Genomic DNA, 22,706 nt, shown 5'->3' with positions numbered 1-22,706 from the left:
TGGATCTTCAGAGGAAGCAGCAGGGTGAAGAGCAGATCCACACACGCCAGGTTTGACATGTAGATCACAGCCGGTTTCTTTTCTTTAATTTTACAGCTGAACGTCACCAGAGCCAATGCGTTTAGAGGCAAACTAATGAGGAAGAGGAGGATGTAGAAAGAGGGCATGACACGTGTGACCAGCAGGCCTTTGAGGAAGCTCGCAGCTTTCTTTGATATGGAGAATATCTTCAAGATCTGGGTAGATTTGTTGCATTTCTCTGCACCCAGATCAGTGCTGTTATACGGATGTGCAGTGTTGAGCGTTTTCATTTCAATGAGAGGATTATTTCATATGAACAGATTGGGACATGACTTCAGAGTGGAAGCATTGATGTTTTTGTATTGAAAAAAGGCATGTAACTTATTGCATGAGTTCAGTTACCTTTGCGTAAAAGGACAGGAAAACTGCCTCTAAGCCCACCACTCCATTTAATACCAGTTCCTAAAAAGAAAATTTTCAGTGAAAAAACTACCAAAAAAGGCTATAAGGCAACTATTTATTAAAGAAGGACTTTAAATGAAGTTTTAAAACCAAACATATCATGCCATAAAGGGTTATTGATTTACTGTAACGTATTAGGACCCTATAACAGCTTTGCCCAGGTAATCTATTTTCACATAATTACTCAAAATTACCCCAATAATGTAATATTAATAGCAAATAATTGGAAAAACATGAAAAATACAAAATCAATAATGTTTTTTTGTGACCCAACATTAGTGCCGGCCCCAATGTGTGGCACACCTAGGTTAAATTGTTTGAATGCAACACCATTTTCATCAGAGTAGACTGGCCCACCCTGATATGGAGGATAAACATTGAGCATGGACTCCTTAAAATCTGGGATATCATCTGGACTGATATCTAAAACCAAATATATGAACACACAAAATAACATTAGTGAATAGTCTTATATTGTAAAAAGCAACGTTATATGGTTGGTAACATTATTACAGAAACTTTAGTAATTTCTTAGCTCTCTCTCAGGAGTTTTACCCAATGCAGGTGAAGAGATAACTTCAATCTTGTCAGTAACAGGTGTTATTTCAACAGCCAAACTTAAATCAAAATGACCTATATCCAAACATATGAATACTCAACATTAGTAAATGCTCTCAGGACACGATCAAACATACAAACGCATGCGTGCTGCTGCTACACGTACGAATACGCATAAACACTTACACTTGGGTCAATGACAAAACAAGCTCTTTAAAATTTATTTTTAAAAAATCTTTTAAAAATGGATGTGATGCATATTTTTGAGCCAGAAACAATGTGTTTAAAAGATTTTGTTTGTTTATTGAACAACATTTCAGTACATTTTTAATATCACCATTCAAAAAAAGTCAGGTGGTACAACCAATGATAATCTATTTGCCAGTTTTAAAGTGTTCCTTGTGTCATACTGATATAAACATACTTATAAAACTAGCATTTAAGAACTATAAATGTAAAAATAGAATAAAAACATTATCAGCTACATTATTTGCTTATTAAAATAATTTAGCTTCGTTTCTCTTGTTTCTTAGGGGCATTCATAGCAGTTGCACCTTTTGACTTTCTGACACAGGCCAAAAGTTTGGACACACTTGACTAAAATGTTAACTATGATCTTAAAAATCATTCAAGCTGAAGGTGTATGGTTAAATGCTTAAAATGACTTTTGTAGACAAAAATATACCCGTGCCAAACAGATTAATTTTTGTTATTAGAAAACTTTAAAATATTGTTTTTGAAATAAATGACTTACACTGAATATTGAAGAAAAAGCAGCCAATAAGAACCCAGATTTTAGTCACCAACATAATTTCCAAAGTTGCATTTGTGTTATGCCATAGTTTGGATGAGTTTATTATTATTATGTTACATGGAAAAATGTATAAATAAAAAACGAGTGAGTGTGTCCAAACTTTTGGCTTGTACTGTGTGTAAGTAAATATAATATATATATATATATATATATATATATATATATATATATATATATATATATATATATATATATATATATATATATATATATATATATATATATATATATATATATATATATATATTTACAAATGCACTGTTTATTATTGTTGTTTTAAAATGTAAAAAATATAAAGGTTTTTACCCAGGGGTTTAAATGGCAAATCCTGATAAACATGTATTTGATAACCACTACCTGTAACCCAAACATACAAAACATACAAAAACACAACAATATCAGTAAATGCTTTCCGTACTAAACATATAAGACAAACAAAACACATCTGAGGCTTTGTTAAGTCCATCAAAACAAACAAACAAACAAACAAACAAACAAACAAACAAACAAACAAACAAACAAACAAACAAACAAACAAACAAACAAACAAACAAACAGTCCCTGCTCATGAATCTGAATTTGTTTATATTTCACCACAATGGAAATCCTGATTTTTGATTTTATATATGACCATATGTCTTTGTGATCACACTAAGCAGTAGCAATTTTTGATACATAAATATGTGACTGTGATATCCAAAACAATATCTCATAAGCCAATGATAAGATTATGAGAATTGAAGTTTGATTTCAGTCATTGATTTCAATCTTTGTCATGACCTTAGTCAATATAAAAAATATCAAGGTCATATTTTTACAGAATGTTTTTTTTACATTATTTTATGTAATTATCAGTAAATCACTAAAAGTGACTTTAGGTTTTCAGGCAGGATCACATGTTTAAATAAACTAAATATCAGAAAACGATTTTGACAGCTCTTAAAAATCATAAAATGTACTTACCGCTCTCTCCAGTGCATGTATGTGTCACAGGGTCACTTAGGGCAGAACCAAAAATGGAGAGGAGAGGTTCCGCCCGGACAGAATTTTTAAAAACACCGGTTTACTTCCTGGTTCTCCATGGAGACAAACGAAGCCAAATTCGCTACAGGTGCAACGAATTAGTCAAGTAAAGTGTGATTGGAGGTTGTGGGAGGATGAAGCACTTAAATAGCTCTGCAGGAACAAAAAGAAAGGAGGACTGACACGGGGAAAGCTCCTTTGCCAAGGGCAGATTGAAGACACGCACCTTTTGAAGAGCCCTAAGGCTCTGTTGATCCGGGGATCGCTGGAAGCGAGCGGAAAGAAGACAGAGCCACAGGAGGCGAAAGAAAGGCAAGCTGTGGATCTTTTAAAGGAGCACCCCGAAGAGCTTGTGTGCTTAGTGTGTGTTGAAGTGCTGAGTTGTGCTTGTCCGGTACACCATTGTGGCTGTGGATACTCTCTCTCTTTCGTAGACTGAAGCGGATGTGCTGAGGATATAGTGAACCTTACAGGTTGAAGCACGATCGGATTACGTTATACATCGAGAGGAATAAAAGGGAGAGGAAACGTATTGTTGTTTACAACGTGAATAAAAGCGGAAAGCTGTGAGTACTAAATCCTTTTATTGAAACGCATTGGAGATTGACCCGTGATTTTACTGAATACCTCCAGTAGAGGGAGGGCGGCCCTACCCCTGAAATAGCGTGGTGGGCGAGCCGAAGGGACCTCATTGAAGCAGCCACAGCAGCGAAGCAAACAACTAGGCCGTATTACCATCGCCTAATTCGACCAAAGCGAAGTGGAGGAAGACGGGCGTCTTTTGTGTACACCTGAGTGTGGTGGGTGAGTCTTTGTGTTTGAGAAACTTTTCACGTTGAAGTGGTGCTGTGTATTGCGGTGGATTGCTGTGCAATTGCTGTGTGTGTCTTGTCAGTCATACCCCCGTATCACCCGTTTCGTCGAGGGAAGACGAAGAGGCTAACTGTCCAAGAGAGATCTGTCTAATATACGCTGTGAGTGTGCTTCAGGTGTAAAGTGACGGTGTGGGCCCCTGGAAACGGTTTCCCGTTTGAACATTGGCGGACTTTGGAGAGTGGCAGTGAAGAACCGAAGAGTTGGCAGTGTGTGAGTACAACTACGGACTATTAGGGACTAAGGGCGCCCCTGTCCAGTGTTCGATCGCCCAACGGGTAGCGAGGAGAGGGCAGCGCTCGACCCGGTGAGACGGTGTGACGTTTCGCCCCTCTGCAGACCAACGAGCTCACCGAGAGGGTTTGTCCCCGGCGCCATATAGGAACTACTGCCCATCTGACACATCGTGGATGCCAACTGTCGTAAGTCCGCCACCTCGAAAAATTATAGACTCCCCCTCACAAGCCATTGATTTACCGAGACGGAGAAAGAGAGCGAGCACCAAGAAAACGAACTGTGGGAGACCTGTACTTACCGAGAGCTGTAAACAGCGAAGAGGTGAGAGAGCCATCCAAGTCAGAGTAACTGTCTTTGTGTCCCAGCTGCGGCCTGTGGAGAAAGAGAACGAGAGTGAGCACCAAGAAAACGAACTGTGGAAGCCTGTACTTGCCGAGAGGTGAGAGCTATCCAAATCAGAGTAACTGTGTCTTTGTGTCTCGGCCACAGCCTGTGGAAAAAGGAGAAAGGAGAGTGAACAAACGACAAAGAATTGTACGAGTCAGAGCGGTGAAGCTCCCGTGGAGTGAAACCCAGGTACGCAGATAGCAAGTCGAATTCAACAACTCCTATTGTTTTACCTTTGCCTCCAGGAAAGAAAAGGAGGGCGCCACGGATAGCGGGGACAGGCAGGAGCCTGTTTCCTACGTCTCCCCCTTGGTCTCCAGCCCCCCCCTGGAACCCCGTTGCCCCTTTTTCCTTCCTGCCACCTCCTGCCTGGAAGGCAGAGCAAGAGTTTAGTTTTAATTGTCCCTTCCCCATTCCCAGTACATTTAATTTTAAACAAATAAAGATTGTTTTATACTTACCTGTCCTCGTTGTTGTCTGGTCATTGGGTTGGCTTTGGGGACCTCCTCGAGGTGGAAGTTGAGAAGGGGCGTGGCTTTAGCCAAATAGCAGCCAGCCCCTGGGTGTGACATATGCACAACTATCATTAGGGCCAGATTTTCAAGGTTTTCAACCCCATGAGTAACCTAGAGGAAGTATTTAACAAAAACATCTTCAAATCATGAAACTTCAGACACACAGAGTGAATGTTTTTGTCAGTATTCAGTCTAATGTGTTAATATGACCGCATTTATGTGACGTCACTCAACCTTTTAGACACCACTGAACTCATTTGGCTGCTATTACACAAACCACAGATTTCACAAGAAAGTGTGAAATGGGCCTATGTGGTCATGAAACAGATGCTTTTATCCAAAGCAAATTATCTTAAGAGCTTCACGGAAAGCAAGAACACTACTCATTTCATGGCTTTGTATTTTCATTTCTACAACTGTCACTGCAGATCATGCCTGTTACAAATGGTTATCTTGTGGCACAAAACAATAGGTTTGTGAGAGAAAAAATTTTTGTATTTAAATCTCAATTCTCAATTAAAAATGCCGGCTTTACATTGATGCGTAAGAAGACAATCATTGGTTCTCATGCGCCTTGTGATTGTATGCATGTTTTGTCACGAAATATATTCTAGTCACAAAGACATTTTTTTAATATAACTCTGACTGTGCTCAGCTGAAATATCAAAGTCATATACCTATAGGATGGTTCAAGATATGGGCTAATTTTCAATGTGGATTCCTTTAATTAGGTTTTGAGCATTTAAACAGTATGTTATGTTTACAGTAGTGTGTATTGGTGTAGTATGCATACATTCTGGACATACTGGACCACATCCACTAGTTGGTCATTGTGAGTCAGGCCTATATCATGTGATTAAAAAATAGTTAAATGGACTGCATTTAGCGCTTTCATAGACCATTCAAAGTGCTTTACATATTGCCTCACTCACTCACCCATTCACTCACTTACTCATTCATACACCGATGGCGGTAATAAGTATTGTAAGGATTGTGCATGGACACTTTAAGACTGTGATGACACTAAATCTTAATGTGAAATATGACCAACTGTATTTAATAAAATAACAACATAAAAGGATGATGTCTTTAACATTATTCTTTAATAGTTGCTTATAGTAGGCAATTACATTTTGTAATATATATCATATGTATTTAATTTTAATGCATACAACTTGAAATATTATTTGGTTTACACAATTTGAATTTTCTGAACTTCAGCATAATAAATGAACATGCTTTATATTTTATATACCTTGTTTTACAGGGTACACACACACACAATTTAATAAATATACAATAAAGATTATATGTAGCATATACTCAAATTAAAAACTTCCAATTATAAAAAATGATTTTCACAAAAGTTTCACAGAATGCCTTCAAGGAAAAATTTCTTCAAAAAATATATAAACATAAAAATAAATCAAATGAAAGAACAGACCCTCTGCTTTTAAACAAACAAACAAACAAACAAACAAACAAACAAACAAACAAACAAATAAAACAGGTATAGATCCTATCTATATATATATTTTTTCTGGTTATAAACTCTGCTTACTGCTAAAATAATTGCATCTTTGTGAAATTGTTTTGTTAGAGTTCAAATTTAAAATGATTATCAAAACATACACGGAGTGAAAATTAATAAACAATTTTTTGCTTCAGTTTATTTTAATTGGTTAAGTGGGCCATCTAGTGGATACTCACGGTATTACAGATAACCATAAAACTCACCAGCAACACGTTTTTTTCATGCGAATGTTTTCTCTTAACTCATTCATCGACAGCCATTTTTTGAAAATTAACGAGAAGGAATTTTGTTAGAGATCAGATTCAAAATGATTATCAAAACATAAAATTTGTAAATATTTTGTTTTGCTTCAGTTTTTTATAAATTGGGTATGTGCGCCATCCTGTGGATAATTGCGGTGTTACAAATTCACATAAAACCTCATCAGGAACACTTTTTATGCAAATGTTTTCTCTTAATTGACGAGATAACTCCTGAATGGCGGGAAAGAGTTAATTGACAAGATAACGTGTCAATGGTGGGAAAGAGTTAATCAGCCCTTCAAGGGATAGTTCGCAGGTTTTTCGCAAAAATTTAACAGAAAATAAGTCATCAGATTCCATCAGGCCCTGGGGATAACTGAATATCCTCTTACATCAAAATCGTTCACCATTTTTTTAAATCCTTGTTTTTTCCTGTGACACATGGCATTGTTGTGTTGCTACCTGCTCTGTGCCTCCGCCCTCTGCATTCGTCGTACGTCACTACGAAAGATGTGTCAACTACGCTAACTATCGTTCATGTAATGGAGTCCAAGATGGCGTCTTTACAGGAAGCTAGTTATTTTGATATTTCCCTTACAGAATTGCATCGATTACACTAAGAAGGACTATATCTTCTTCCACCCTGAAGCTATTTTGGGGATTTTCGCCTGGACTTGGCCTACCCAATTTCAAAAGCTTCCATTCCCACATGCAGAGGTTTACATACAAAAGTTTGGTATCATTTTACAGGAAACCCTTTGAAATTACATAAAACACTGTTGAAAGTGCTAAACATGGTTGTATGTGATGTCAGGCCTCCAGAGGCGTCATGCCCATTCAAACTGAGGGGGCACCTGCCCCCTTGGTTTTTTTGAGCCAATGGATTTTTCATCCAACCTCAAAATCAAATAAGCGTCCATTAATCTGTTATTTGACTTTTAATCTGTTAATATGCACAATATTATACATTCTGTGCTGCATCCGTGTCACTTTTCGGAGATTTTCGCCGTTTTGATAGTGTTTTGATCATGTTACATTACTTTTATTCTGGCGGCAGCTGGCGCTGCAGTCAGAGCGCAGTCGCAGACGTCATCAGTGTCTGGGCGCGCTCACGAGCTCTCTGAAGTTGCTGGCTTGCTGCTGCATTTGGCTATCTGAGGAATTAAAACGTGTTAGAAACGCTCACAACATTTCCAAACCCCAGTACGCTAATGTGCAGTTAACCTTCTCTGTGTAGAAAATGTATGGTTTTAAATGTGACCGTCTCAACGTTATATTAGCAGAGATTCATCTTCTTGGCACAACGCCAAAGTTCGCCAAAGTTCACGCGGGCGCGGAATCTCACATGCTCACATGAGGTAAAATTTAATGCAAAAATCCGTTCCTCTAATAATTTTATCTAAACATATTTTTTAAAATCATTATTGAACATTAAAATCAATCACGTGGCTATAGCTTATGTCATTTTCGTTGTTTATATACTTTATGGATTTAAAATTACATTAATTTTATATGATAATGTAGTTGTTGTGCAAAATGCATTAATGACACAATTAAACAAGCCATTAAGACTTAAATAAAACATGCCGTTTCAGATGTGAATATGATGCAAATGTGTCATTATTCCGATTGAATAGTATATGATATGAAAGTAGTCATCACTTTTATTTTGGAGGTTTTTGCATGAAAGCAGGGGTTTTCAGATTGTTAGAAATGTAAGTGCCATGGAAAAGACTGAAAGCTCTATAATATTTCGTTTGATGTCTGTGTAAATTTCTGTGAGCTGTTGACACTGTGCCCCCTTAAAAAAAATTGGTGCATGACGCCCCTGCAGGCCTCTAATAAACACAAAAATAAATAGGCGCTTTTTATGTTTTTTTTTTCTAAAGTTTTTATTTGAAAGTATATAACTCTGGCCCTGGGTATCTCAGGTCCCTGCAGACAGTTTTGTTTGATTCCAGCAATTGTCAGCTTACAGAGGAAAAAGGAATTTTTTCTCTATCATAATATATGCAAAAGTTATTTTACTCCAACTGATGGGAGGAATAATACGCTTATGGTGTACAATTTCTGCCAAAAAACATTTGAAGTGCTACCATAACCACATACAGTGGAATAAATGCAATTTCTTTATATCATTTTAAAGAAAACCCAACAAATATTGTTATTTATGTTGTTTTTCATATGATGAAACACCAAATTTCATTTTTTATGTTGTAAACACTGTCTTTGATAGTGTATAACTCTGGTTCTGGGTGCTCTAGCAGACTGCAGATTCTGGTTGTTAGCAGCAGCAGACAGTAAACACCCAAAAAAAGAATGAACTCTTTAGCATGTCTCATTCAAAAGATATTCTTATTTTACTGAAGGGTGCGAAAATACATTTTTCATAAAAATATAAATTTTTAGGGATTAATTATGCAAACAACCAAAGAAAATGCTGTGAATGGACTCATTTTTTAGAGTAGGACCTAAAATAAAAGATGGTGTATCATTTGTAGCTATATGTGCTATCTGAGGCAGTTCACACTCAAGTTTCACATATGTTTACAAAAGACCATTTTTTACCTTATTATTCATTCGATGATTGTTGGATATGTGTTGATATTAGAACAAAAATAACGCTGTAGCCTTATTCCTGAGAATAAGAGCTTTCATTTGATATAAGACTTGCCCATGTTTGTCATTTTTGAAAAATATGAAATATGTGAATATTATATGATATCAAAAAATATTGGGGGGGTGATAGTGTAAATTAAGTGTAAATAACTTTCTTACAGTAAAAGATATGTCAAAGTGATGCATATCTGCAGAAAGTAGAGAACCTAAGCTTTCAAACAGTATCTCATATGTGTTACTGGGGTCCATGACGGAGCATTAAAGATTAAAAGAATCTTTTATATTAAGTCAAAATACGAAATTTTGGACCCGGGACAGGGTCCTCAGGGTTGAAGAGGATATGTATCCCCCTGGATGATTTTCTTTTGTAAAGGATGGAGCACATTTCTTGGGCTCAAAGGAAGTGGACCCAATTTTTAAATTGTTATAAGCTTAGAAGTGCTAGGACATTTTCTAAAATTAAAGATTATAGACATTTTTATCTCAGATGACTTGAAATAATTTTAACACCTTAACACGATTCTCTTTGAATGCACACCTCAGGAGTGTTTGATAACTTTGTCGCTCGTTTAGTTTTTTTTCCACCAAAACACAGATCTGATCTGCTGTCTGCACTGAGACGACCCATAGTAATACAGCAGAGGATCCAGAAAAACACTTGAGCTCCCTGCACACACAGCTAACATGTAAGCCATATATGATGCGTTTCCCTCACCGCTGATGCCTCCTGTGATCAAAACAACACAGTGATACAACAGGATAGCATTACTTGCTGCAAAGCAAACCACAAACTCTATCATTGTGGCAATAGTCATAATCACGGCTCTAATTCGTTTATCTGAGGTTGATGATGCTAAACGACCAGATTTGACTCTAAGTGCATATATAATAGTAGAGTAACACGCCAAAGTGATGACCAGCGGCAGGAAGAAGTAAAGACAGGACAGAATGGAGAACAGGTTCATGTACGTCTGATCTGCTGGGTCTTCGTGACGCAATGCATCGTGGCAGGTCATGCCCACATGCTTAATGTCGAACGTTTGCGTTATAGAGAGAAGTGGGACCGTGCCAGCGATGGCCAGAAACCAGACCAGCGCACAAACGTAAGCAGAATTCCTCGTTGTCCGCCAGGTCAGAGAGGCGACGGGGAAAACCACAGCCAGCAGTCTGTCCACACTCATGCACATCATCAGCAGTATGGAGCAGTACATGTAGCAGTAGAAAGCAGCGCTTAGCACACGACACGCCACCTCACCAAACACCCAATCAGATCCGTTCAGATGATAGTGGATCTTCAGAGGAAGCAGCAGGGTGAAGAGCAGATCCACACACGCCAGGTTTGACATGTAGATCACAGCCGGTTTCTTTTCTTTAATCTTACAGGTGAACGTCACCAGGGCCAATGCGTTTAATGGCAAACTAATGAGGAAGAGGAGGATGTAGAAAGAGGGCATGACACGTGTGACCAGCAGGCCTTTGAGGAAATGCACAGCTTTCTCTGAGATTGAGTATGTGATCACCTTCTGTGTAGTTTTGATTGATTTATCTGCACCCAGATCAGTGCTATTACACGGATGTGTAGTGTTTTTGTTTTTTTGTTTTCTTTTAGATGAGGGGTTGTTCATTTTCTTTCTGAGATGCTCTTCAGCTGTAAATAAACAAAAGTACAATAATACTATTATACTCCTCTGAATGATCCTTGAACTTAATATTTCAGCATTTATGTTACTGCCTACTTAGAGTAATCATAATCGCAACCTGTATTTCCCATATTGTAAGCTGCTTTGCATAAAGCATCTGCTGATAAAAATATATACATTTAAATTTGTACATAAATACAAATATTTCATTATAAAGTAAATATAGCGTAAACTTATTTTTAGATTTTTTTCAAACCCCATTGGCAGATATTTTTGCTTGTTTTAAGCACAAATTCATCTAAATTTTATATTTTTTTGTCTAAAAACTAGACTTATTTTCTTGGGTCATTTTGCTCATCGAGAAAATACATCTTGATTTAAGAGTTTTTAGATATTTTAGGACCCTGCAGCATCATTTTTCTATGTTCATGAAAATCTGTAAGTTTATTCCAAAATTTCTTCAAAAAATGGCATTAAGAGCAATTCTCAGTAATTTATATAAAAAGTAAGACAAATAAGAGTTATTTTTAATATCTGGAATAACAATTTGTGAGACATTTGTATGGTGACAAATGAATAATAAAAAATTATTTTCAAGAAAAAAATTCTTAGTATTTTTGTCTTGTTTTCAGTAAAAATATCAACATTTCTTAAATAAAGATGCTTTTTCATGATGAGCAAAACGACCCAAGAAAATTAATCTAGTTTTTAGACCAAAAATATTAAATTTAAGTGATTTTGTGCATAAAACAAGCAAAAAAATCTGCCAATGGGTTAAGCAAAAAATCTTGAACATTTTTCTTAAACACTAAATTGAAGAGAAATTCAAGAAAAATTTGCTTACACCATTGGCAGATTTCTTCTTCTTGCTTGTATGCAAAATCACTTAAATTTGATATTTTTGGTCTAAAAACTAGACTTAATTTCTTGGGTCGTTTTGCTCATCAAGAAAAAGCATCTTAATTTAAGAATATGAATAGTCTTATACTGTTAAAACATGGTTATATTACATGACAGAATTTAATTGCATTTTATATGTTTGCTTCAGCTGTGAATTATCCCACAATCTACAAGTTAATAATGGAAATCAGATTGCTGATCTGCTTAACTCTCAAACTGTAAACTTACAGTATACAGTTGTTATAACATTATGGCATTACTGAACCCCTCCCTCAGGAGTTGCCCAATGCAAGTGATGGAAATTTTCTATCAAATACATAACCATATACACACACAACAATCAATAATGTATTTCTTTGTAACCCATTAATGTGGTGCCTCAGGAGTTTTACCCAATCTAGATGAATGGACATCTTCGTTCTTCTTACCACTATCAGTCATCACAGCAACACTTAGAGGAACAGCAATACTTATAGGAAATCGATCTAAATCCAAACATATGAATGAATACTCAATATCAGTAAACGCTCAACGAACTAATAAACATACAAAAGTATGCATGTTGCTATATGCATATGCACATACACTTGGGTCAATAACAAAATAAGCTCCTGAAACATACAGCTGGGAAAATAAGTATTTGACACATCAGCATTTTTATCAGTAAGGGGATTTTTAAGTGGGCCATTGACACAAAATGTAGACATCAAGCCAAACATTGAATTCATACAAAGAAATCAGAACATTTAGGTATACAAGTTGAGTCATAATAAATAAAGTGAACTGACACAGGGAATAAGTACTGAACACATAAAAAGAACAAGGTGCAAAATGGCATAGAAAGCTAGGAGATCACGTGAAATCTGTCAGTATTGAGAGAGAAACTCTGCCCCCTATCAGTAGTAATTGATATCAGCTTCATTAGTCCTAATTGATGGCCTATAAATGCTTCTGGAAAGACTTCATGATAGCTAAAAGCATAGAACTCTCTCAAGATCTTCGTAATCTTATCTTTAAAAAGCAATTTGATGGGAATAATTAAAGGTGCATTTCCAGAATGCTGAATGTTCCTGTGAGCACTGTTGGGGCCATTATCCAGGAATGGAAAGAGCATCACTTCACCATAAACCGGCCACGATCAGGTGCTCCATGTAAGAGTCCAAAGAATAATCAGAAGAGTTTTTCAAGAGCCAAGAACCACTTGGGCAGAACTTCAGAAAGACCTTGCATCAGCAGGTACTGTTGTTTCAAAGAAAACTATAAGCAATGCACTGAACAGGCATGGCATCCATGCACGCTCACCACGCAAGACTCCATTGATGAACAAAATGTGAGGCTCGGGTAAAGTTTGCGAAAGAGCATTTGGAGAAGCCTGTGGATTATTGGGAGACTATAGTATGGTTAGATGAAAGCAAAATTGAACTTTTTTGCAGTTACCCTACACACCATGTTTGGAGAAGAAATGGCACTGCCCACCACCCCAAAAACACCATAACAACAGTTAAGTTTGGGCGTGGAAGCATCATGGTTTGGGGCTGCTTTTCAGCAAGGGGTACTGGCAGACTTCATATTATGGAAGGCAGGATGAATGGAGAAATGTACCGGGACATTCTCGATAAAAATCTGCTGCCATCTACCATGTTTGTTTCCATGGGCGGTTTCAGGTCTGAGGTTAGCCCTGTTCTCACTGGTGTTCCTCAGGGCTCAGTCTTGGGACCTCTGCTTTTTAATATCTATCTGACACCACTAGGTCAATTATTGCGATCGCGTGGCCTCCATTATCACTTTTATGCTGACGACACGCAGATTTATATACACTCAAAATCTGGTGAACATCTTGATGTTGATTTTCTTTCTGGCTGTGTTTCTGAGATAAAGGAATGGATGAGTAAAAATTTTCTGTGTCTGAATAGTGGTAAAACTGAAGTTATGCTAATTGGCTCGCGTCATCAGATTTCTAAAGTCGGTTCCTTACCCTTGTCTCTTGATGGCTCTGTTTTGGCTATTCAGGCTAAGGTGAGGAATCTTGGAGTTATTTTTGATACTGGGCTATCATTTGATTCTTTTGTTCAGAGTACAGTAAAGTCGTCCTTCTTTCACCTCAGAAATATAGCAAGATTACGTCCTATGCTAAATTTTTCAGTAGCTGAAAAGCTAATGAATTCTTTTGTCGTCTCTCGGATGGATTATTGTAACGCCCTTCTAGCTGGAATCTCAAAATCCTCACTCAATAGATTGCAATATGTGCAAAACTCGGCCGCCAGGATATTGACTGGGTCCAGGGTTTGCAATCACATTACTCCGGTCCTGGAGTCCTTACACTGGCTCCCAGTCCGATTCAGAGTAGATTTTAAAATTATGATGCTGACATATAAAGCATTGCATGGTTTGGCTCCTGACTACATATCTGAATTATTAATTCCCTATACCCCAACACGGACACTTCGAGCTTCGCAATCCAACTTGTTGGTTATTCCCCGTACACACTTGCGATCTATGGGTGACAGGGCCTTTTCTTCATATGCTCCTGTTCTTTGGAATTCTCTGCCTCGTGATCTTAGGGAAGTCCAGAGCTATGATATTTTTAAAGGTAGACTTAAGACTTATTTTTTTAAATTAGCCTTTGATTGTTGATGCTATTGTATTATTTGTGTTTGTGTTGTGTAGCTTGTGTACAGCGCTTTGAGAAGCTGCTTATAAAGGCGCTTTATAAAATAAAGTTTATTATTATTATTATTATTATTACCAGAAAGCTAAAAATGAAAAGAACTGGACATTTCAGCAAGACAATGATCCCAAACACAAGGCCAAGGAAACAATGAAGTGGTCAGTCAATTACCTGACCTAAATCCCATAGAAAATATATGGAGAGAACTGAAGATCAAAGTTCATAAAAGAGGTCCAAGGAACCTTCAAGATTTAAAGACCATTTATGTGGAAAAATGGGCCAGAATCACTCCTGAGCAATACAGACGACTGATCTCTCCATACAAGAGGTGTCTAGAAGCTGTAATCACCAACACAGGCTTTTCTACAAATTATTAAATAAACTGTGTTCAATACTTATTCCCTGTGTCATTTCACTTTATTTATTATGACTCAACTTGTATACTTAAATGTTCTAATGTCTGATCGTATGATTTCAGTATTCGGCTTGATGGCTACATCTGGTGGACATTTTGTGTCAATAATACTTTACCTTGACGATTACTGAATTGTATTACTAAGCGAAACGATTTTATCACTTGTAACACCCAGTTTTAGCATATAGCCCTCTAGCATTTCTTACCGTCTGTTTACTTAAACCTGCCTTCTTTGGCGATCTAATGGCGGATTCATCCGAGGTATGCTTTTCTGATCTGTCCACACCAGATCGGGAAGCTGTGAAGGAGGTGCTGCCCGGCCTTCGCAGAGTCAGCATACCTCACATCACCCTGACCACAGACACTCGTAGGCGGCCGAGGCGTACTGTGAGCCAGCACCCGTCTCGATGCAGCTTCACGGACCGCGTTCAGGCGAACGGAGACGCCATCGCCCAGCATGAACACGGTAAGACTCCGCTTGTCATTGTAACCTGCACTACTTGCCACATGTACAGTTTAGCTTCTTCCGTCAGCATAGAGGGGTTTACATGTGCTAAGTGTATTGAAGTAGTAAGGCTGACGGAGAAGGTTGCTGAACTAGAAGCGCGCATCCGAACGCTAGTTGAGGACAGTAAGACCGCTAATGTTATTGTTACAAACACTGTTTCGGGTGCGCCTAGTGTTAAGCGTAATACACATGGCTCGGTTCCGACTTCAGAGTCAAGGCGGCTGACTAACTGGGTGACTGTCAGGCGGCATAGTCACATTCGGCACCCAAATCACGCTCCTGTTTTAATATCAAACAGATTTTCTCCACTCAGCAATACACCGGCTGAGACGTCTGTTAAAAGTGCCCTGGTTATTGGAGATTCTATACTCAGGAACGTTGACATTGAGGCACCAGCCACCATAGTCGATTGTATACCGGGAGCCAGAGCGTCTGACATTAGATCCAAATTAAAAGTGCTGGCTAATGCTAAACGTAAGTTTTCTAAGATTGTTATTCACGCCGGCACGAATGACACCAGACTCCGCCAGTCGGAGATCACCAAAGATACTATTAAAGAGGTGTGTGAAATTGCAAAAACAATGTCAGACAATGTAATTTGCTCTGGTCCCCTCCCCGCCTACCGGGGAGATGAAACTTACAGTAGATTAGTGTCTCTTCATGGCTGGATGTCAAAGTGGTGCCCTCAGCATAACGTAGGGTTTATAGACAATTGGAAGCATTTCCGGGGAAGACCTGACCTGCTAAAGAGAGATGGCCTCCATCCGTCTCCGGAAGGTAGTGCTATACTCTCTAGAAATCTGACCAATAGTCTTACTTTTGATATTGTCTGACTATCCAGGGCCCAGGTCAGGAAACAGACAGATCGGCCTACCCATCAGTCTGTTAGCTGCCTTGACATGTCAAGATCACATATAGCCCAGCACATAGAGCCTTTTTTACCAGAGTACCAACACATCTCGACTGTGTCTGTTCCTCGAACAAATAAACACAGAGCACCGTCTACCTCATCTCGTACAAATCTTATTAACATAAAATTAGAACACAATACACTAAAAGATGAAACTCAAATGTTAAAATTCGGCCTTCTTAACATTAGATCGCTTACCAATAAAGAACCTATTATCAATGAAATAATTACTGACCAAAACTTAGATGCACTCTGTTTAACAGAGACCTGGCTTAAAGCAGACGATTACATCAGTTTAAACGAATCCACCCCACAAGACTATTATTATAAACACGTTCCTCGCCTAAAAGGGAGAGGGGGTGGTGTAGCTACAATATACAACAAAATGTTCAAAGTAAACCATAAATCAGAACTAAAATTTAATTCGTTTGAAATAATACTGTTAAACATGGAAATAACTGATCGTAACAACAAACAGCTTTCGTTCATTTTAGCTACCATATATAGGCCTCCGGGCCACCACACAGATTTTCTTAAAGAAATAGCAGACTTCCTATCTGAGCTTACAGTCACTGTAGACAAAGCTCTTATCGTTGGTGATTTTAACATCCATGTGGATAACTCAAAAGATGCATTAGGACGTGCGTTTATGGATGTTCTAAATTCTCTCGGTATTAAACAAAACGTGTCTGGACCCACGCATACTCGTAAGCACACATTAGACTTAATTCTGTCACTCGGACTCAATATTAATGACATCGAAATATCACCCCAGAGCGATGCCGTTTCAGACCATTGCCTTGTGTCATACACAATACTTCTAGATAGGACCGCTCAGTCTACAACATGCTACAGATTAGCCAGAACAATAATTTCCACCACTAAAGATAGCTTTATTAGCACTCTTCCAGACCTGTCTCAAATGAAACATGTAGCAGATAACCGTGAAGATCTGGATATTATAATAGAAAACCTGAACAACGTTTGCTCTAGCACGATGGATGCCGTTGCTCCCATATGAAAAAAGAGAATCAAAGGAAAAATGCCAGCTCCATGGTATGACCATCATACTGCAGCCCTTAAAAAAGTAGCTAGAAAAATGGAAAGAAACTACCGAAACACAAAGTTAGAAGTATGGCGTTCAGCATGGAAAGAGAGTGTTCAACACTACAGACAGGCTATTAAAACCGCCAGATCTACCTATCTCAGTACGCTTATTAAAGAAAATCATAACAACCCTCGTTTCCTCTTTAGCACAGTTGCGAAACTGACTAGAAACAAAGAACAAACAGAAACCAATAGTAAATTCCAACACAATAGTAACGACTTCATGAACTTCTTTACTAACAAAATTATTTCTATTAGGGAAAACATAGAAACTACGCAAGCAGCCACCACTCAACCCAATAGTACATTTACCACTAGATTATCATACGAACATCTTGAGTCATTTAAACCTACTACAATAGAAGAGCTCTCTAAATTAGTAACGTCATCTAAATCATCGTCCTGTATATTAGACCCCATTCCCACAAAATTACTAAAAGAGGTATTTCATGTAGTGTCCGACTCGGTACTAAATATCTTTAACTCATCGCTAGAATTAGGATACGTTCCAACAGCTTTCAAACTAGCAGTTATTAGACCGCTCATTAAAAAACCAAACCTTGACCAGGGAGATCTTAATAACTTTAGACCAATCTCAAATCTACCTTTTCTTTCTAAAATATTAGAAAAAATAGTGGCAAGCCAGCTACGCACATTCATAGCGAATAATAATACATATGAAAAGTTCCAATCAGGATTCAGGCCCCACCATAGCACAGAGACAGCGCTGCTTAGAGTTACAAATGACCTCCTATTAACATCCGATCGTGGTGAAATCTCAATCCTTATATTACTAGACCTTAGTGCAGCCTTTGACACAATAGATCACAGAATCCTACTCAATAGACTAGAAAACTATGTTGGCATCAGTGGTCAGGCGTTAGCCTGGTTTAGATCGTATCTAACCAATCGATATCACTTTGTTTATGTAAATGAGGAAGAGTCACATCACTCCCCCGTTACATACGGCGTACCTCAGGGATCAGTTCTAGGCCCTATCCTATTCTCGTTATATATGTTACCTCTAGGAGACATTATCAGGAAACATAACATAAGTTTTCACTGCTATGCGGATGATACCCAGCTTTACATCTCGTCACATCCTAGCGAAACCCACCAGTTTGCTAAGCTAACAGACTGCATTAGTGATATTAGGGACTGGATGGCACATAACTTTCTTATGCTAAACTCCAATAAGACAGAGATACTTATTATTGAACCAAATCGCTCCAAACATAATATGTCAGATTACAAGTTGCCCATAGATGGCTGCACGGTGGTGCCATCTTCCACGGTTAAGAATTTAGGCGTAATGTTTGACAGCAATCTATCTTTCGATAGTCATATCTCCAACGTCTGCCGCACAGCATTTTTCCATCTTAGAAATATCTCAAAAATACGCCATATGCTGTCTGCATCAGATGCAGAAAAGCTTATCCATGCTTTTATGACCTCTAGATTAGACTATTGTAACTCGTTACTCGGGGGATGCCATGCAAATCAGGTAAACAAGCTACAGCTGGTTCAAAACGCCGCCGCAAGAGTGCTTACTCGATCTAAAAAGTATGACCACATTAGTCCAATTCTGGCATCTTTACACTGGCTACCAGTTAAATATCGCATACAATTTAAAATATTACTAATCACCTACAAAGCCTTAAATGGCCTAGCGCCCTCGTATATAAAAGAACTACTATCAGAATACAATCCACCACGTAAACTGCGATCACAAAATTCGGGTTACTTAATTATCCCTAGAATATCAAAAGTGTCTAAAGGTGGTAGATCCTTTTCCTACTTAGCCCCTAAGCTCTGGAATGATTTACCAAATAATGTTCGAGTATCAGACACAGTCGATCAATTTAAATCTAAACTTAAGACATTCTTCTTTAACAAAGCATTCACATAGAATGTCCAGTAAATGTACTTTTCCCGCAGTAGTTATTTTGTCTAGAACAAAGCACTCACATACCTCATACGGGTAATTTACTCTTGCCGCAATAGTTAGCCTGTCTGGAACCGAGCTGAATTAAACCACTATAATGTATGACACTTGCATTACATGCGAACGGCCCCTACGCTAATAGAATTCTGTTTTTGTCTCCCTGTCTCGTCCTCGACTCTGAGGACAATGAGACAAACAGACCCAGTTCCTGTTGCTGTGAAGGTCATCGCACCACTAATCAACTGGCTGTCCTTCAACGTGACGCCCAACCGATGCGCGACCAACGGCCACCGGCTGAACCAGTTTAATCCGCTTACCCGCTTCCTATCCCTACCGTGTCTATATATTATAAATATAAATATTAATCTCTCCCTAGGGTTTTTTGTCCTTCTAGGATTTTTTCCCATTGGGTTTTCTCCTAGGGGGTTTTTTAGTCCCAGGGAGAGTCAGCCAACTTTGGCTTAACTTAGCACTTTACTGTACACGTTACATTATTAATATGCTCGCTTACACGGTTTTTTATCCTTAGCCGCTATATTCTACTTCTTATACTATGTATTGATTTTCAATGTTCTCCTCTACATCTACTCATGTAAAGCTGCTTTGCAACAATTAACAATTGTGAAAAGCGCTATATAAATAAAATTGAATTGAATTGAATTGAATTGAATCAATAGCCCACTTAGAATTCCCCTTACTGATAAAAAGGCTGATTGTGTCAAATACTTATTTTACCCACTGTATATATATTTTAAATCTTTTAAAAATGGATGTAATGCATATTTTTAGGATAGTTAGGAACGATACAGAATTTTCACCAGAGCCCACCCAGATACGTAGGAGAAATGTTGAACATGGACTTCATAGACTTTAGGATAACAACTGGACTGATATCTAAAACCAAATACATGAATACACACAATAACATTAATGAATAGTCTGATACTGTTAAAACATGGTTATTATATTATTAATATTATTCTTTGTAACCCATGGTTATAACTAGAAACATGAGCATGAATCTATTTAAAAAATACATACAATTACATATGCACTGTCTATTATTGTTGTTTTAAAATAAAAAAGAATGTAAATGTCTTTTTAGGAGACATTTTACCCTTTTTGGTAACTGAAAAATCCTGATCCAGAGGATAACCACCACCTGTAACTCAAACATACAAAAACACAACAATATGAGTAAATGCTCTCCCTACTAAACATATAGACAAACAAAACACATCTGAGGCTTTGTTAAGTCCAGAACAACAAACAAACACTCCCTGCTCATTTTTCAACACAATGGAAATCCTGATTTCAGATTTTATAAATGATTATATTGGATTGAATTATTGTGATCATACTAAGTAGTAGCAATATTTGATACGTAAATATACAGTATGTGAGTATGTGACTGTGATATCAAAGTCTCATGATCCAATGATAAGATTAGGAGCATCAAAGTTTAATTTCAATCACACTGATTTCAATCTTTGACATGATCTTAGTCAGTATAAAGATATCAAGGTTATATTTTCACAGAATGTTCTTTAGATTAAGTAGGATGATTTTATGTAAAATTACAAAAATTACTTTAGATGGGTTTTTACTGACTGTGTCACATATTTAATTAAAAGCATTTTCCACAAAAACGTTTTTTTTTGGAGACGGTTTTTATCAGAACAATATCAATAAATGCCATCCCTACTTAACACACTGTATAAGACAAACAAAGCACATCTGAGGCTTTGATAAATCCAGTAAAACAAACTAAGAAATAAACTTAATTCGCTTATGCAGCATGAATCTGAAAGCAAATCAATTCAGAGCTCTTAAAAAATCTTATAAAGATGTACTTACCGCTCTTTCCAGTGCATGTATGCACAACTATCATTAAAAGCAAGATAGTTTTCAACCCCATGAGTGACCAAAAGGAAGCATTTAACAAAAACAACTTCAACTTCAGAGTCTTCAGACAGACAAACAGAGTGAATGTTCAGAATTCAGTCTAATATGTGTTAATATAACAGCGTTTATGTGAAGTCTCTCAACCTTTTAGCCTCCATTAAACCCATTTAAGTCACAGATGCCACAAGAACGTGTGAAACAAGACACTAAAATATTTATTCATAATAAAACAAATGCTTTTATCAAAAGCGAATTATCCAAAGAGCTTCAAGGAAAGCACTTACTCTTTGTATTTTCATTTCCTTTCACCATTGATCACGCTGTCACTGGCATACCACAGATAAAAAAGCAGATAAAAAATGAAGCGATTCTTTATTTCTTAGTCAGAATATGACTGTTGGTTGGTCAAACGCCCTAAGATTTTATTCAAATGTGTAAAATATCTATCACCTGACCCCTCCTCACTCCAAGGGTAACACAAACCCTTTAATGTGGACATGATCCTTGCATCTGATATCGCTTGCCTTACCAGCGTATCTTGAAATGGATTATAAGAGGATTATACTACGGGTCCATTGAATGCTTGAATCTGATTGGCTAATGAATGTTCTGAGGTGTGCGATTATTTTCTGGGAAACGCACAGTTAACGTAGTTCCAGGCAGCTCTCTTGCCTGCATTACAGTTGCATATCACTTTGCATAGTTAACTGTAATAACAGACTAACAAAAACAACATGACAGACGATTTTCAGAGGCAATAACAGCGCTGTTTAGAGATGCACAGAGATAGCATAGTTTACACAATCTCTCTTTCGCTCGCCCTCTCTCTCTCTTTCTTTCTCTTAAGAGTAGGGGTGTGCCCCGGCATCCTGACCAAAACTTGCCCATTGGCCTACTAATCATCCCTCATACTAATTGGCTATATCACTTGGTCTCCTCTCCACTAATAAGCTGGTGTGTGGTGGGCGTTCTGGCGCAATATGGCTGCCGTCGCATCATCCAGGTGGATGCTGCACATTGGTGGTGGTTGAGGAGATTCCCCCATTCATATGTAAAGCGCTTTGAGCACTGGAAAAGCGCTATATAAATGTAACTAATTATTATTATTATTATTATCTGTGTTTCTGTCGCTCTCTTTCTAATAACTTCATTAACATCTGTATTAGAATCCTACTGTATCAGCGCCTCATTGCCAGATTTAAATGACGTTTTGGAACTAGCAAAAGAGCTGTTGGATGAGACGCGGAAGAAATAGTCTTATGCTACGTACACACCAAACCCGGGGCATCGCGTTACTCGCTCTAGATTACTTGCAGGATTTAACTTCGTGTCATGCGAAGTTTTCGCTAAAGTTGAATATTTTTAACTTGGGCGAAGACGCGTTTGAGGCGAATAGCGCGTGTTTTCGCGGCAAACGCACTGC

General features: G+C 37.8%; 1 protein-coding gene across 1 annotated transcript; it reads right to left on the bottom strand.

The window, feature by feature from the left end:
- Nucleotides 1-9,788: 9,788 nt before the first annotated feature.
- On the bottom strand, nt 9,789-10,910 carry LOC135721816 (proteinase-activated receptor 1-like). The gene has a single exon (XM_065244266.2). It carries the CDS (start codon nt 10,908-10,910, stop codon nt 9,855-9,857), a length of 1,056 nt encoding a protein of 351 aa, XP_065100338.1. The 3' UTR covers nt 9,789-9,854.
- Between the last annotated feature and the right edge of the window lie 11,796 nt (nt 10,911-22,706).

This window comes from Paramisgurnus dabryanus, chromosome 18, assembly GCF_030506205.2.
Source record: "Paramisgurnus dabryanus chromosome 18, PD_genome_1.1, whole genome shotgun sequence".
Taxonomy (NCBI): Eukaryota; Metazoa; Chordata; class Actinopteri; order Cypriniformes; family Cobitidae; genus Paramisgurnus; species Paramisgurnus dabryanus.
The sequence above is the reverse complement of the archived record's forward strand: the minus strand, read 5'-3'. Positions and strand labels throughout refer to the sequence as shown.

Coding starts and splice junctions, on each gene's coding strand:
- LOC135721816 (XM_065244266.2), bottom strand. CDS start 10,910: ATGAACAACCCCTCATCTAAAAGAAAACAAAAAAACAAAAACACTACA.